This window comes from Lissotriton helveticus, chromosome 2_2 (assembly GCF_964261635.1).
Source record: "Lissotriton helveticus chromosome 2_2, aLisHel1.1, whole genome shotgun sequence".
Lineage (NCBI taxonomy): Eukaryota > Metazoa > Chordata > Amphibia > Caudata > Salamandridae > Lissotriton > Lissotriton helveticus.
In genome coordinates this window covers 76262454-76280742 of record NC_136060.1, presented here as the reverse complement: position 1 = coordinate 76280742, position 18289 = coordinate 76262454, and the positions used below count along the sequence as shown (strand labels likewise).

Here is an 18289-nt window from a genome sequence, read left to right as displayed (position 1 = left end):
ACCCTGAACCCAAACCATCATCCTTCTGTGGTGAAATTTAGAAATAAACCTAACATCTAATAGCAAATTAAATATGCCTTTCTCCCTCAGACACCACACTGCCTTAAAATACCATTGCTTCCCTTTTTGACCTCAGCATCACTCTCCATTTCTTCAAATAAAGTTTGTGCTTTGCCTTTTTTTTGCCTCATGCTATTCCTAGGCCTTGTTCTATACAACTGAGCAATGTTTGTAGTAGGTAGGCAGGCAACAGCATGAGTCACATTTAATGTAAATGCTGTTGGCTCTGTCCATACACAGTAATACTTCCAAAGGCACGGACATACCACAAAACCCTTTAATTTCCCTAAAGGTTGCCTATCCTCTCTCAGCTCATATTCTGCCCCTAGAAAGCCTCTGTTTCCAACTCGTGTTTTTGTAAAGATCTTCGCGGTGACCCAGGAAGCAAAGTCTCTGCATCAAGATAAACTGCTTCAACCCACAGAATCCACTGGAAGGAACTCCCTGATCTCAAGACGGGGACATATATGGCTTTGCAACTGGTCTTTCGCCGCACCTGTTTTTTTACTTGTGGCAGGTGGGTTGGACTGGCGCAGTCCGTCACATGCCACAGCAATGCCCACCTAGCAGCCAACTGCACTTCAGCAATGACAGTCTGTCAAAGGGACAGGCATTACCCCAAATCCATCTATTTACCTCCTGGTTACCTGTCCTTATCTCTATCCTTCTAAACATAACATAAACCTTACTTTGTATTTAAGACCAATATGTGTTTAGAAGCATGGACGGTCATACGACGTAGTGAGAGATATCAGTAAAACTAAGTTATATTAGCTGCAGACCACTATTCGGAACTGAAAAACCATTAGGAAAAAAGGTTCTCTTCTATGACTTGTTCTACATTACATGCAAACTAATAAAGAAAGGTTTTGGCGTTAGTGTGGAAGGGGGCGGGGTGCCTTCTGTGGACTACTGATCTCTCGCTCCTTTCCGTACCTCATTCTCTTTCTTCTTATCAGTTTACCCCAATCCAGGGACATTTTAAGGATTTTGGGGTTAAAAGTATTTTCGGGGCCCCTGTTCTTACAACTTTTAATTTATAATCCGATTTCAGCTCTTTATTACCCTCTTTGGCCAGGACACGGAGTACACTGGCGCACTGGTCCAGATTCTAAATGTGTTTACATCTAAGATTCAGGGACAGTGACAATATTGTAACAGCAGCAGCCGCTCACTATTATTACTGCAATAATCTGTGTGACAACCTCCTGCATTCTCATATGAGATCCGGTTTTGCTCTAAAATTAACTTTTTTAATGGATGTAGCATAAAACAAACATTTCTCTGCAAAATGTCTTCAACAGACTCTCACTGAGCACCCCACTTTAAAAAATAAAGTAAAACAGTATTTAAAACAATCCGTTTATGAATTATTCAAGATCATCAGGGAAATCTCTGCATCACAGGGGTGGCTCAATTAGGGGGCTCCCTGGGCCAGATCCGAGCTCTCTTAATCCCCTCCTCTAGTGTACCTGCTTCTATCCGTTCATCTTCCCATACCTACATCGTCATTCAGTTCCCCAAACCCCTCCATACCATAGCTCATCTGGGACAATGCAATGCCAGTAATGTGGTGGCTGGTTGGTGTAGCAGGTGTATACCTAAATTATGTGGTTTGCGATCGGTTGCCTGTAACAGCTGAGTAACGAATACTGCCAACCACAACGACAAGTAAATTACAGAGGTGCCGAGATGCTTACCATGAGATATTTGCTGGTTGTTTCTTCGGGGAGACACGACTCCATTAACGACAATATTTTTGTTGGTTGAATCTTGCTTCGCAGTGTCTGAAGGCTTCACTTTTGGTTTGGCTCCAGGAATTTTGAAAAAGGCTGTGCTTCTCACGGTGCGGGATTTTTCTTTTTGAACAATCGTGATTTGCGCTGAGGTGACTTTGATTGGAGCAGGCTGAAAAGCATCATCAAATATTAAATTATGTTTTTTTCGATTCACTTGTATTTTTAATAAAAAGGCTCTCAAAAGACATGAAATTAGCAATCTGTCGCCTCACATGACAACAGACAGTACCATACATTGATTCTTTTTTAAATTGTTATTTATTTTTATTATTTTAGGAGCGTTATATAGCACTTACACGACCGGAGGTGTATCAGAGTGCTTTACATCAACGTACATGATTAGAAACAAACAGTCACAGTACATTAATAAACCTAGATTCTGGGCGTTTCTCGGTTTAATATAATATGGTAGAAGTTCCCTTCAGAGAGAGAAGGGGAGTTTGTTTGAGGAGTTGAGGATCAGATCGAAAAGCTTTGCGGCCGCGGTGAGCGTCAGTAGGGGGTTACGAGCAATGTAGTGTGGCTATGGTCCAGACCAGAGGGATAAAGAGGACGGTTGAGAATAGCACCCGTTTCAATCCTTTGACTCGCAGTACACCTCACTTTTACTTAAAGAGCCAAACCGATATTCCCATTGTCTAGCGCCTACATTGAGTATGTGCAAGTTGCATTTGATGATTTTCTTGATATGGTCAGATGAAACGTTACACGTAGTCACACATACCAAGGTAGGTTTCATGTTCCCCGCTGTGCTCCCGCACCAAGAAACACGAGGCACACCAGCGGGAGATTTAGCACGTCTTTATTTCTTCGATCGCTGTGTACACTGTCAGCTTGCCCCTCAAACCCCACCCCGTCTGCTTCCTGCCATGCCTGGTCCTGGGTTACGGACAGGACAGGCATTGGCGATACAACATCTCCCCCTTTTGTATTTTAAAGGTTCAAAATCTATTTTCAATGTTCTTCAATGAGTCGGGTGGGCTTTCGTACAGTTCTCAGTGGTCGGCAGCTTCGTGGTCGGATGGAGAGACGCCTCTCTTTACTGTCACTGGCTTCGGGTGTTGGTTGGGATTCTTCATATTCGTCTTTCTCTTGACTTGAGTCACTAGTGTCCCAGTTTAAGTCTTGAGCTCGAGTACACTGTAGGGCTACATCTCTTGAAGTGGGACACATTTCTGGTTGTTGTTTTGATTCCTGATTCTGCCGTGATCATGGTCCCTTTCTTCTTGATTACGTGTAGCGGCTGGGCGCAGAAGCGGTTGTCAGCCTTGGTTTTCCTTTCCTGCTTAAATAACACCCAGTCACCTTCTCGAATGTCAGACCTTCTGGCATGTCTACAATGGTCCGCATATTCTTTCATTTTTGCTTTCTTGTTTCGACCAAGTTCTACCAGTGTTTCATGGTCCGAATTCGTGAATCTGGATTGTGCGACAACGTACGTGGGATTCGCCCCAGCATCAGGGTGGCAGGACACTGATTGATGGTGCTGTGTGACGTGGTCCAGTATGCCCGTAACACTTCATTTAAAGCTGGCTGAATGTCCCGATGAGCTAGTTCAGCTTGTTGCATTGTCTTTTATGGTAGCCATGAATCGCTCGACCATCCCACTGGCCTGAGGCCACAGAGGAGTGATCTTGCGTTGTTTGAAATTTAGGGGTCTCGCAAATTAAGCAAAATCCTGTCCATTGAATGGTGGTCCATTATCTGTCTTTACGACTGTAGGGATTCCCCATGCGGCAAACGCTTCATTGATGACTGGTATGACAGTGGCTGCTTTGGTAGACGAGATTTGGTGAGCAATGGGGAATCGAGAGTACGCATCCATGATGAAAATGATGAAAATGATGTACTTCCCTGATTTCAGCGGACCGAAGAAATCAACAGCCACGTGTTGCCATACACCATCTGGAAGGACTGACATCTGTAAAGGAGCCTGTGGTTCTTCTCGCCCCACCAGTTGGCAGTGTGGGCAGTCTTGTAGTGTGGTCTCTACCATCTGGTCGTGAGAAGGAAACCAGACGCGTTCTATCAGCGCCTTCTTCGTGGCTACCACTCATCTGTTTCCTTTGTGTGCCAGGTTGATAGTGCCTTGTCTCAAATGGTGAGGGATTACAATCCTCCTGTCTCTTAGTAACAGACCACAGTCACTGATGTAGAGGTCATCTTTGACGTGTTTGAATGCCATGAGTTCTTGTGTGTTGATAGCGTCATTTGTATTTGATTCTGGCAGGTGTCTCCATGAATTGGTGCGGACACAGTGCATGATGTTCTGTAGCGTGGCATCCTTTGCTGAAGCTTCTATGATTGCCTCTAGTGGGACGGCAGGCGGACATGCTTGGTCAATGATGAAACTGAGATATTCTTCTGTACCGAGGGCCGCGCTCGCGCCCCTTCTTGGGGAGGTCTCGATATGTAGTCCGCCTGGTTCTCTGTTTTCCCGGGTTTGTGAATGACGGTATATGTGTAGCCCTGCAGGCAAAACCCCACCGTTCAATCCGCGGAGGCATCTTCGCCAGGGGGTTGCCAAAAATGGTCGTCAGAGCCTGGTGATCAGTGATCAGGATAAAGTGTTCACAGGCCCATACAACTGCCAGGCTCTCTTTTTCTGGCTGAGTGTATGCTTTTTCTGTGTCCGTGAGACTGCGACTGGCATATGCGACGATGTGACGTTGATCTTCTTCGTCATCATATTGTGCTGGAATGGCACCCAGGCCAATTGGGCTGGTGTCTATCCTGATTTGCGTCTTCCGTTTGGGGTTGAAATATGCCAAGTTGATGGCCGAGCTCATAGCAGTCTTGATTTCATTGAACGCTTGTTCGCACTTATCCGACCAGCGAAAACTCTGGCCTTGTCGTGTCAGTTCTCATAGTGGGTAGCTGATTGTCGCATAATCCTGGATGTATGAGGCACAGTAGCTAGCCATGCCCAGAAACGAGCGGACGTCGCTGACATCTTGCGGTTGTGAGGTGTCGGATAATGCTGAAACTTTCTCAAGGTCTGGTCTCATGCCCTCCTTTGAGAAGATGTGTCCACAGAATTCGATTGTTGATTTTTGAAATTCACATTTGTCTTTGAGTGGGAGGTTAGCGCCCAGGAGAGCGAGGCACACCCGGTCTAAAGCCTTGTCGTGGTCTTTCCGAGTCTCTCCGAACACCAGAATATCATCACTGTAGTTGAATGCGTTCGGGATGTGCTGGAATACTCGCGGGACAGCTTCCTGAAAAATCTTGGCTGCCGACGAGATCCCGAAATTAAGGCGCTTGTATTGAAAAAGTTCTTGGTGTGTAGTGAACGTGGTGATATATCTTGATTTATCGTGCAGCTCCAGTTGGTGGTACCCCTTGTTGAGATCTAGTTTTGAGAAGACAGTCGCTCCATTCAGGCGGGTGATCATTTCGCTGATGTGGGGTCCTAGATGCCGCTCCCTTTCGATAGCTGTGTTTGGGGCTCGCATATCAACACACAGGCATACTTTGTTGTCCTGTCCACTCTTGGGCACAACTACTACTGGCGACACCCATGGGGTGGGCCCAGTCAAGCGTTTTATGATGTCTGCCCGTAGTAGGTCTTGAAGTTCATTATCTACCGCTTGCTGTAAGTGAAATGGCACTTTCCTGTGATGCTGCTCCACTGGTGTCACTTGCTCATTGATGTGCAATTTGACCTTGAAGTGGGCTGGATTCCCTAGACCACTAAACGGCTGCAGGAACATGCTGACGATATCTGGCAAGTCATCCACTCTGTATTGGATCTCCACCAGCTTGAAACGTTCCGCAGTCGGTAGACTGAGAAGGCAATCATCTGTTTCGGGACCTTCAATCACGTGGACGCAGGCTTGGATCATCCTGTCTTTGTATGTCAGTGTTGTGGGAAACTGTCCCAGATACGGCAGTGGTTTTGTGGACATCCATGTGTAGACTCGTACTGCGGCTGGTTCCAGTTTTGGTTTTGGTTTCATTCTCTGGTACTCGGTGGCGCAAATGTAATTAAGCGATGCACCTGTGTCTAGAACGAACTTGGCAGAGTGTTTTCCCATCTGAATGTCTAACCGTGGATACTTTTTTAGTCTGTCTGGATCTGCCACCATGTATACATATTCGTCACTGTCTTGTGATATTGGAGTAAGTGCAGATGACTCTCTGGATGTCGAACTTTGAGATCAAGATGATCTGTGGGACTGGGTACTGGACCATGACGAGCTCTTTGATCTGTCTCTTCTTCCTTGTATGGCTCTGACATGGTGACGTAACCCTGTGCTTCGCTTTACTGGTCCTGTTTCCTTGCGACGGGTTTGTCAGGCAGCTTCAAAATGGTTGTCTTTCCCACACCTGTGGCATTGTTGCCCGATGGCTGGACATGGGCCCGTATGAGGGTAGTCTTGCCCACACCAATAACACTGCGACGGTTTTCTTTGGGAGTGCCTGGTTTTGTTTCTGCCGCGAGGTGATCTAGCGTGGAATGATTTCTTGGATCTTCCAGACTGCTGATGGTCTGAACGACGTCTCGGTTCAGTCTAAGATTGTACGCGGAGGGCCTGATCTCTTTTTTCCGTCTTTTCCATTTTGCTGGCTTCCATTTATTTTGCATGCTCCTCCGCTTAGTCGTTTAATCAGGTGAGCTCTACTATGTCTTGGAGAGAGTAGTGCTTTTTTAGTAGTCAACGGCGTAGTGATTCAGACTGACACCCATCAATGATGCGTAGGCGTAGTGCATCTTCCATGGTAAAATTGTGGAATTCGCAATAGTGAGCCAGACGTTTAAGACAGGAGAAGAAATCGCTCATAGGTTCATCTAGCACTTGTGATGCAAGATTGAATGTGTGGCGCTCATAGTCGAGGTCCTGTTGTGAAGTACTTTCTCTTAAGGGCTTCTCTCACGTCATTTTAAGACGCTGCATTAGCAGGGGGCAGTTCTTTAATGATTTGATTTGTCCAACATCTGTGCCCACTAAGTTTCGTAACGCGATGAGTTGCTGGTCAGGATCTCGGACTTGGGACCCCTTCATGAAATCCTCGAAATCTTCAAGCCAACTCTTCCATTTGGGGCCCATACTGTTTCCAGACATCAGTATTAAAGGTTCGGGGCGACGGAGAAATGATTCTCCCATGAACGTTGGTACAGGCGGTGGGGTGGCGGGCGCAGAGCTAGTCACTGCATATTGTGACGAGTCAGGTTGTGTAGACATGATAGGCCGTCTGTGGCCTCACTCTGTTCTTCAAGGTACCCCACTGGCATCTAGAGGCCTCCGTCGCATTTCTGGCGAGCTCTGGGGTGCTTTCTGGTGGTGCCTGACTTTAAATGCCTTCCCTCCGTGCATCAATGAACCCCAATGGTGTCTAGGGACCTCAGTCGAGCTTTCAGCAGGCTCTGGGGTGCTTTTCTGGGTGTTACCTGACTTCAAGATGGGAGCTGTGTTGAGAACCAGGCTTAGTCAATGGGTGGTGCCTGATCTTAAGATGCCCGCCAATGTGACTCTTGCCAGCTATCCTGTAGTGACGTTTTCGAGTTAATTCAGGCTTTAAATATGTCCTCAGACTCTCTGAGCTTTTTCCAAGGGGGGTGCCGTGTTAGCGCTCCAGCAGCCACCCGCTCTCTCACCTTGTTGATTGTAGTAGCGCTCCATTTTTCCACTCGCGGTAGCGCTGTACGTGCAGGATAGAGGGGGGTGTGTCCAATCCACCCTCGTCACCAGTTTTCCTGTTCCCCACTGTACCCCCGCACCAAGAAGCACGTGGGACACCAGCGGGACATCTGGCACGTCTTTATTTCCTCGATCGCGGCGCACACTGCTGGCTTGCCCCTCAAACCCCATCCCTTCCGCTTCCTGCTATGTCTGGTCCTGGGTTACGGAAAGGACAGGCATGACGATACGACATCAGGTTCTTCCTTTTGTATTACTGGAGTTTCCAAGAGGGCCTCACGGTTCTGGCTTCTGGTCCTATTCATGGTTTTCTGAATTGTGTGTTCCGGGTAGCTACGTGTTCTTAGTTTGTCCACAAGTAATTCTGCCTGGTTTTTAAAATGATTAATCTGGCTGTAGTTCCAACGAAAACGTAGGAACTGCCCATAAGGTAGATTTTCATAGAGCAAAATCTACCTTATGGGCCCTATTGGAAACTCCAATAACACATAAGGAAGAACCTCACTTGGTATGTGTGACCACATATAACGGTTACATCGGACTATCAAAAAAAATCATCTAACGCAACTGGCGCATACGCAATGTAGGCACTAGACAATGGGACTATCCTTTATTTTTCCACAAGAGAGCAAGCCGGCGAGACTCATTCGTCCACACAAGACCTAGATTCAACCCGAAGATCACCGAATAAAATACAGACTGCACTAAGTCTGCCAGAGGTGAAAGGTCACTATACCTGCGAGCACTATGCAACCTTACTGAACCTAACAAATAAATTGATCTAGGTTTACGTTTGCCTTGGAAGTTAAGTAAATATACAAAGTGCAATACCAAACATGTTATTTACAAGGGATAGACTTCTTTCTGTTGATGTCCTGTGTGACAGCAAAAAATTTTGGGAAATTATTAACCATCCTTTTTTTGCAGATGAATCAAATGTAGCCACCGACTGTGTTATCCCGGACGAGAAGTGGGTGGGTCACTGTGTATGGTCCAACTACCTCTCCTTTTGTATTGTACTTTGTCTTACCTCGTGTTAAATATTATAATGTACAGCTGCCAGGAATAGTTTTTGGCGTGTTAATTATTACTATTCCTGTCTGTACTTATTATCTCTGAGTTTGTTTGAGTTTCTTGTTTTTAGATTATCTAGATTATTTGTGTATGTAATGAACTGTTTTATGTCCATGCTTGTGTGATTTGTATTTTCAAATCGAATAAAAGCTTATGACTTGACTTGGGTGGGTCACTTTAAAGATATCTACAGTGAGAAGAATGGCATAGTCCAGCACTGTCAATTGACAGCGCAGGCCGCCCCCGATAGTCTTTTTAGAGGAGGAAGTTTTAAAGGCCATATTGGAGACATCAAAAAATAAGGCGCCGGGGGCGGATGGCGTACCTGCGGACTTATATAGACATTCCCCGAAAATCAGGTCCAAGATTCCGGCCCTCCTATACGCAGATGATGCGGTACTGATTGCTCGTACAGGCATCGGTCTGCAGACATTACTGGATAGTTTTGACTCCTTTATGGAAAAACTTGACCTGAAAGTAAATGCGAAAACATCCCACACAATGATAGTGGGGAAGCAGAAAGGGAAATCAAGATCTAAAACCTTCAAATGTAAGGGGGAGGTGGTTTCCAGGGTTCCGGTTTTTCCATATTTGGGGGTCCTTTTTGATGAAAGGGGGTCGTGGGCCCCACAGCTAAAGGCAAAGAGTTTAGCCCTAGCTCGTTCAACATCTGCTTTGCTGGGTTTTACCAAAAGGCTGAGGGCCAGGCCGATGGAAGCACTTTTGAAGGTTTATAACACCAAGTGCATCCCTATTGCCTCCTATGGAGCTGCCCTGTGGGGTTATGTTAATCAAGAAAAAATCCAAAGGGTAGAAAACAGGCTAATTAGAACATTGCTCTCAGTGCCAAAATCGTCCCCCACATTTTCTATCCATGAGGAAGTAGGTTTGGGTTACATCACAGACAAGCTGAATTTGGCACCTCTTTTAATATGGGCAAGGACATGGCTGAATCCAGAATTAACTTTAAACCATCTTATTCTGGAGGACGTCATGTCCTTGGACCATGCTATGAAAATACCATGGTTAAAGTTTTAAAAAAACACTTTTTCAGCCTTGGGTAGAGAGGAACTTTTCTTATTCCCTCGTAATATTAAGAGAGAGGACGTAAGGTGGATTAAAGTCCATTTTACAGATAGGGTCCGCCTTGGTAGAGAGGGGAGGGAAATGATGAAACCATCCATAAGAGCCCATGCCATGTTAATTACTACCCCAACCCTGGAACCATATTTGAATTTTGTTACAAAACCCCTTCACAGATTTTTATTAACAAGATTCAGGTTTAATTTAATCCAATTCTCTCTCGGTTACTACCCTTCATGGAATCACCCAAAAGATGCACCCCCTTGTGACTGTGATACATTTTCTGAGCAGGATACCATGCATTTTACGATGTTTTGTGAGTATTATACTGCTGCCAGAAAAAACATCTATTATCTGTGCTGAGGGAGGCTGGTTTTATTCAAGTTAGACCTGCCTTAATTTACCTCCAGATGTTGGGCAATATCTACATTACTTTGAGTGTGGCCAGTTTCCTAGTAGAAGCCTTCCATTTCAGAAAAAAACGAGCTCCACTGAACATTTTATTGTAAATAAGGTATCTTTTATTAGTATTAGACATGATGTAGCTTAGTAAATTTTAGGTCATCTCGTTGTATTATTTAATTATGAAATGTGATTTTAATGTATATGTATTGTATGTGCTTTTTATGGTTTCTTTGTAAATCGAATAAAGCGTGCTTTGACTGACTGACTGAAGATAACTTGTTCCTGCAACTTACAGTACATTGGGATGACAACCCTAAAGGCTAGTACCATTACTAGTGAGCATAGGAGCAACATTTGCTACAGACGAGCCACTACCAAAATGGCTGAACACTATATAACAATGAGACACAGTGAAAGACCGGAAATGGGTCATTTTGGAGCGTGGTGGCAGAAACCAGAAGTCTGGAGGAGATCCTTTTTGAAAGAGAGCACAGTGGATTTATAGGTTGTCCGCGTACATTAAAAGGTCTGAATGAATATATACTGTGGTGGAATGTACTATAGTATACAAACATGTAAGCACTTGGGTTAGGACAGGTTAATGCAGTCTGGTGTAACCCGCCCACCCCTAGACATATGGAGATTTTGCCCTTTAATATTCAGGGCCTGTCCATTTAACACCCCATAAGCTTTTATGTAATAGACATGCCACTTGATATTCTACATATATTTTAGAAACATGAAAGGGCTTGTCCTATAATATCCTTGCAAGCTCTTATGTAAAGAACAACTTGTCCCTGATGATTGTACAGCTAGGTGATTTACATATATTTAGAACTTCGTTCCCATGGCAGACCCACTTTATCAGCAAATAGAAAATGAATTCATGATCCCTTGCCCCCTTTGGGCTTCCGTGTAGTGAGTGGTATGCACATACTGCAATCACAGCGCCGAGGCGGGACTACATTTACCTGTCTTCTGCATAAGTACACACGGCGCCTGAGCAACCAGTGGCGGGGACACAGAGACATGCTTCCGTAAACAATTTGCAGACATAAAAACCCATGGGGCCAAACAGAACATGGTTGGTTAAGCAGCGATTACGATACAAACTTAGGGCCACTTATCATGTGATCCCGATATGGTTGCATCATAACAACAACCCTGGACTAAAACACCATTCAGCGCGAGCGCCGATAACATGCACAGTTACTGGGAATCAAGTAGGTGTGATCTTGGACGTAGTACCTGGACATTGTAAGTAAAGTTGGCTACAGATTTGATCTAATGTATTTAAAATCTTTAAAAAAGGTTAAAAAACAATCCTAAATTTCCGCTTTTCCTGACAGTGTGCGACTACAGGGACCATCTTAACCCCGAACCTTATGATGCCTAACAGCTGTGTAGGCCATGTAGGTGCACATTCCAACTTTCTTTTACTATTTCCACAAATTTTGTATGTGCACGTTGTACACGGTTTATAATCTTATTTTGTACAATTTGATTTATCTTTTGTCTGATGCGCTTTTAAATGTACATATATATAAAATATATTAATCAGTGATGTCATCAGTGATATCACTGACCATGTCATGAATGATGTAATATAGGACGTCATGAGTAGTGCATTGCAGGTGTACAAGCTATAGTTAGCTTAACTAGAACGAGGAAATTTATATGGTTTTGTAAAAGGAGAAATGTCCAACTAACTATAACGTGCCTGAAACCTATGGTTCATTCAGTGATTATTTTTTTTTTAAACAGATTTTATTGTCTGAATACACATATCAATAATAGTTTCAGTAATAGGAAGGAGAAGAAGAAAATAGAAAGAAAAAGATGAAGAAAACACAACCACCCACCCCCCAAAAGTCCCACCCCTCCTTGCGCCACTGCTTGCCCCTCTATCTACATAGTATCAATACATTAAACTTGCCATGTACACCAAAGCACCAACCATGGTAACACATTGTCCAGCATGTTAGAGAGTCGAGAGGATGGCCCCCTCGGGCGGCGGGTCCAGCTCCAGACCCCGATAGTCTGCCCACCTCTTCCAAATTTTGTAGTGCTTTCGAGGACATCCCCTGGCTAGAAATACAGGCTGTTCCAGTCCCATACAGAAGTCCATCCCTTTCTTCCAAGTGGCTAGTGACGGGGCCTGGGGCGCCTTCCATGCCTGGGCGATCTCACGTTTCGCCAATGTTAAGCCTAGTAACAATAAGTGGCGCTTGTACCTGTTGCCCCCTACTCCAGCCATGACATGCAATAGAGCCAACCTAGGGTCCCTCTGGAGCTCCCAGGCCAGGACCTCATTCAGGGAGCGATGCACCCCATCCCAGAATCTCCGCAGTGTTGGGCACTCCCAGACCGTGTGCAGCAGTGTACCCACTTCCGACCCGCATCGGAGACATTCGGGGGACGCCACCATGCCTGCCCTCCACAAGCGTTGTCGGGTAAAGTATGTGCGGTGTAAGTACCGGAACTGAATCAAGCGCAGGCGAGTGGAGCTTTCAGTGAATTTTAAAGGTTTTTTAAATGATCATTTCTAAATATAACATGCCTAAAATGGAGTCGTTTCTTACCTGTAACTCCAGTTCTGTAGTAGGGGTATCTCTGTTATAGTCATAATCTAGTGAATAGTCCCGCCCATGTGCGTGGACCCCGGAGCAATCAAAAATAATCTCTTAAATTGTCCTCAGTGCAGTCCTGCATAGACACTTAAGGGAAAATTAAAGACAATAATGCAGCCTATACCTGCAAGGCTACACTGTCCAGTACTTCAACTAGAAATGCAAAGGATATTCCACCAACATCACATTAAACACAGTCTGCTAAGTTTTACCCATAGAGAAACTTCCCCTTCACAAAATCCTTGGAATGATAGAGAGGAAGGGATGGACAGACAAGCCCCCATAGACTGCCATTATGTGTCTTGAAAAGGGATACCATGCCTTTAAGGAACTCTCCAGAGACCCTCTGTATCCCATGATACACAGAAAACTCCTTTTACTTTCAGTTATTTTTGAAGGTGTATAAAGAAAGCATACATTACAGTACCATTTTCTCCACCGGGGAGGAGGGCGGGCGCTTATGACTATAACGGAGATACCCCTACTACAGAACTGGAGTTACAGGTAAGAAACTACTCCTTCTGTAATAGGGGATCTCTGAGTATAGTCATAATCTAGTGAATAGAATGGCAAGCCCATCCCAACAATCTAACCGTTCGGTGGAGAAAAAGAAAACACCATTACTGTGCAAACAGATTTCTTAACGAAGCCTGCCCAACCTGAACATCTGCTCTGGCATCAGAGTCCAGACAGTAATGCTTAACAAAAGTATGGACCGACTTCCACGTGGCAGCCCTGCAGATCTCTGGAATGGGAACATTACGTAGCAAAGCCGTTGTAGCTGCTTTGCCCCTGGTGGAATGAGCCTTAGGCTTACCTCCTAAGGTCTTATAAGCCTTCTGGTAACATAATTGGATACAGGACACAATCCACCTAGAGATGGACTGTTTCGAGGTAGCAAGACCAGTCCTGACCGGCCCATAGTTGACAAACAGTTGGTCTGACCTACGAATGTCCTTGGTCTTATCCAGATAGAATTTCAACACCCTTCTCACATCCAGGGAATGAAGAGATCTTTCCGCTGGAGTGGAAGGATTCTGGAAAAACGTAGGTAAATTATAGTCGGATTAACATGAAAATCAGAGATCACCTTAGGAAGGAACTTAGGGTGAGTACGCATCACAACCTTAGCAGCATGAAAAACAGTGTAAGGTTCCTGGCAACACAATGCCTGAATTTCACTCACTCTGCGGGCCGATGTAATGGCCACGAGGAACGCCGCCTTCCACGACAGGTGCTGCAGTGAAGCCTTGTGAATAGGCTCGAAAGGTTCCTTCATCAACCTGGGCAGCACCACGTTCAGCTCCCATGATGGCAAAGGATGCCGAACAGGAGGGAACACCTTTTTCAATCCTTCCAAAAAATCCTTTATCACAGGAATCTGGAAGAAGGACGTCTGCAAAGGACATTTCCTGTATACAGTCAATGCTGCGAGGTGAACCTTAATGGAAGAGAAATTAAGTCCAGGCTGAGCTAAATGCAGAAGGTATGGAAGGATGACATCTTCCTTGCAGGTCGTCGGATCATAGTTCTTAGACGTGCACCAGATGCAGAATCTCTTCCACTTGTAAGCGTAAGAAGTCCTAGTGGAAGGCCTCTTAGCCTTCTTCAATATGTCCATGCAATCCTCAGGAAGATTCAAGTGGCCATATTGCACTATCTCAGGAGCTATGCCGCCAAACTCAACGATGAGAGGTTGGGGTGCACCATCTGCCCTCCCGAACTTTGTGAGAAGGTCCGGCCGACGAGGCAGCTGCCGGTGAGGTAGGAGCGACCGGTGAAACAGGTCCGTGAACCACCACTGTCTGGGCCATTCCTGAGCAATGAGGATCATCCGCGCTCTGGACTGGGACAGCTTGATGAGCACCGCCGGAATCAGGGGAATTGGTGGAAAAGCGTACAGAAAGCTGTTGGACCAGCTGATCCATAACGCGTTCCCCAGAGTCCCCGGCTGGTAATACCTCGAGGCGAAGTCGCTGCATTTTCTGTTTTCGGCGGTGGCTAACAGGTCTACGTCTGGAGTGCCCCACATGGCGAAGATGTCGTTGAGCACCTCGTCGTTTATGACCCACTCGTGGTTTTCTTGGATCAACCTGCTGAGGGCGTCCGCTTGAACATTCTGCACACCTGGCAAATGAGTCGCCGTTATCGTCAGTCCTCTGGCTAGCAGCCAGTGCCAGATCGCCTGCGCTTCCTGTAACAGTGTGCGCGATCTTGAGCCCCCCTGCTTGTTGAGATAATACATTGTGGTCGTATTGTTGTATTGTCCGTCTGCACAAGCGAGGAGTTGGCCTGGAAGGACGGATGAAAGGCCTTCAGTGCCAAGTGTACAGCTCTGAGTTCCAGGAAATTGATCTGATACGTGGACTCCGCCGGAGACCACGTTCCCTGGATCTGTAGATGGTCTGAAAGCGCTCCCCAGCCCTGGAGAGACGCATCTGTCACGATAGTTTGAGTGGGGATGTCCTTGTGGAAAGGCACCCCTCTGAGGAGATTCTCTGCTGAGCACCACCATCTCAAGGTCTGTCGGGCGTGACGAGACAACTGGATCCTGTCGTCCCAGCACCCTTTCGTCTGGTCCCACTGATCCTCCAAGTATTCCTGCAGCGGTCTCATGTGGAGGCGCGCATGTAGAGTGAGGAAGATGCAAGAGGCCATCGACCCCAGTAGAGAAGACACCGTCCTCACTGTTGTAGATGGAGCAGCTATGAGAGCCTGAGCCTTCCGAAGGATCGATAAGCGTCTCTCCTCCAAAGGAGACACGCTTGCTGACAGCGTATTGATGGAGGCTCCCAAGTACTGCAGGCACTGGACAGGAATCGGGACAGACTTGGGCATGTTTATGTGCAACCCCAGCTGGCTCAACAGAACAGCCGTCTTGTTGAAGTGTAGTTGCGCTTCCTGGAAGGTGGAGGCTTTGATCAACCAGTCGTCCAGGTACGGGTAGACAAACACCTTGTTCTTTCACAGGTGCGCTGCCACCACAGCCATGCATTTCGAAAAAGTCCTGGGTGCAGACTTCAGTCCAAACAGTAGTACGGTGTACTGATAGTGATTGGTGCAGACGAGGAAGCGCAGGAACTTCCGGTGTTTCTGTGCAATGGGCACATGGAAGTACGCATCTTGCAGATCTATCGCGCAAAGCCAGTCTCCCCTTTGTAGCTGAGGATAGATCTGGTGCAAAGACAGCATGCAAAACTTTTCCGTGCGAATCCATTTGTTTGCTTGCCACAAATCCAGAATGGGCCTGAACTTGTTCTTGTCCTTCTTCTGTACTAGGAAGAACCGTGAGTAAAGGCCCTTTCCCCTTTGAGATAGAGGGACGTCTTCTATAGCCTTTTTCCTTAACAGGGTATCGGCCTCCGCCTGGAGCACGCGCAGTCGGAACTGCGAGCAAACCGGTGGAATTGCTGGAGGCGGGCTGGTGAAACGAAGACTGTATCCATTGCAAACAATATTCAGCACCCACTTGTCGCGAGTAATTTTTCTCCACTCTGCCAAGTAATGTTGGATGCTTCCCCCCACCGGAGCGGGTAACGGACGAGGGGGAAGTAGCACTTCAGGGCCTAGACGCGGCCGGGCCTTTGGGCGTCGAGGAGTACTGCTGGTCGCCTCTGCCCCTCTGTCGCTTCTGGAAAGGCCGCCTCTGGTACTGTTGCTGCTGATGTTGCTGCTGGCCAGTTGGCCGACCTTGCCCACTGCCCTGGGCACCAAAACGCCTCTGGAAGGGGCGGAAAGTCTTCTTCTGCTCCTTCGGCTTCGCTAACCCGACAGCCATCAGGGTTTCGGCCTCCGCCTTCATGCGGGCCATCTCCTCATCAGCGTGTTTACCAAACAATGTCGCTCCAGAGAACGGCAGGTCGCGACCCTCTGCTGGGCCTCTGGTTTCAGCGACGTCAGGCGCAACCAGGCATGATGTCTCAAATTTATTCCGTGGCAGTAGCCATGGGCAGCCAAGAGCGAGGAATCCGCCGTCGCACTGATCACTTGATTGGACACCATCATGCCCTCGTTGAGGATCTCCTGAAAATCCTCCCTCTTGTCCCTAGGGAGATGCTCCAAAAACTACTGTAGGGAATCCCACAACGATCGGTCGTATCGCCCCAGGAGAGCCGTGGCACTAGCGGCTTTCATAGACGTAGCAGCCGTACCGCAGACCTTACGACCCGCAGAGTCCATCTGTCTACTCTCTTTATCCGTGGGTACCATGGATGATGGAGCAGTAGCGTGTTGCTTCCTGGCGGGCCGTGACTATCACAGAATCTGGGGCGGGGTCCGATCTAAGAAACGCCGGATCGGAGTCTGGAGGTCTATATTTCTTCTGCAGCCTGGAGGGGGCGGATCTTGTTGACGCTGGCGTCAGGAAAAGCTCCATCGCCGGTTTCTCCAGCCCCGGCATCAAGAGCAACAGGGGTCGAGACAGCTGCAGCTTATGGAGGGTCTCGAACATCACTGATGTCGCAGGCGTGGGCACCGTCAGGGTAATACCCAGCTTCGCCGCCCATCGCAATAGCACCTCTTGAAAGGACACAGTGTCGTCCACTGGTGACGCTCTCGTGTGGGGTGAATCTGACAGCGTGGGCGAATGCCCCCGAGCACTGGACGAATCCGTATGACGGGATCTAGACCGATCTCGTCTGACACTGCCGGGACCTTGTAGATGAAAGACGGTCACCTCCAGAGCGGCGTCTTCGCCTGGATCATGACCTGAATCGTGATCTAGACCTCAGAGGTCGTGGACGATCCACCGGCCTGGTCGGGGGTGGAAGCTGCGGCAGTAGAGCCGGAGTCTTCGGCTGTGGCACCCCTTAGGTGGTGAAGGGAAGCGCGGCAGCGAGACAGACTTTGGAGTAGGCCGTGGTGGAAGAGGCAGAGGGCGATGAGGAGGAGGCGGAGGAGGAGGAGGCGGAGGAGGAGGAGGCGGAGGAGGAGGAGGCGGAGGAGGAGGAGGCGGAGGAGGCGTAAGCGACCTCGGCTGAGAAGGTGAATAGGTTTGAGAGTACTCCGAGTTGGAAGATCTAACCACTCTTCTTCTTTGCAGGTCTTCGCGATGTAGTCCTAGAAGCAGACCTTCTAGTAGACGAATGCCGGCACGACCGGGGTCTCGTGGAAGCAGAGGGCAGGCTGACCACCGAGCCCGGGGACGCCGTCCTTGCCCTGGATCGCCTCCCAGAGGTCGACTTCTCCTTCCTAGACGTCGACCTCTTCCTCGACGTCGAATGCCTTGACGTCGACACATCCCTCGACAGCGATCTCCTTTTCCTCGATGTCTAGCGCCTGCTCCTCGACGTCGAACGCCGAGTAGACCTCGACGGCGAGCGGCGGTGTCGCCTCGACGGCGAGCGCCGGTGCCTGGAACCATCACGACGTTGATGACTCCTCGACGTTGATGTAGTTCTCGACGTCGGCCTCGTCCGAGGTCTCGACGTCAGCCCCTTCGACGTCGAAGGGTGACGCCGCTTCGACCCAGAGCCCTGGGTCCACGGGGAGCACACAGTGGTCAACCCTCTCGACGCAGACGTCGAGGCCATCGACGTCGACGTAGAAATGTGCCGTTTTCTGGCCTTCTCTTGACTGGGGAGCCCCCCGGGAGGCC

General features: G+C 47.7%; 1 protein-coding gene across 4 annotated transcripts in view; it reads right to left on the bottom strand.

Annotated features, from left to right (window-relative positions):
* The window catches only part of MTUS1 (microtubule associated scaffold protein 1), a 972936-nt gene that overhangs the window by 664485 nt on the left and 290162 nt on the right, over positions 1-18289 (bottom strand). For all 4 annotated transcript variants that reach the window (XM_078678114.1, XM_078678116.1, XM_078678113.1 and 1 more), the window contains exon 3: positions 1761-1968. In XM_078678114.1, the coding sequence (XP_078534240.1) occupies positions 1761-1968 (208 nt within the window). The remainder of the gene's footprint in view (positions 1-1760; positions 1969-18289) is intronic.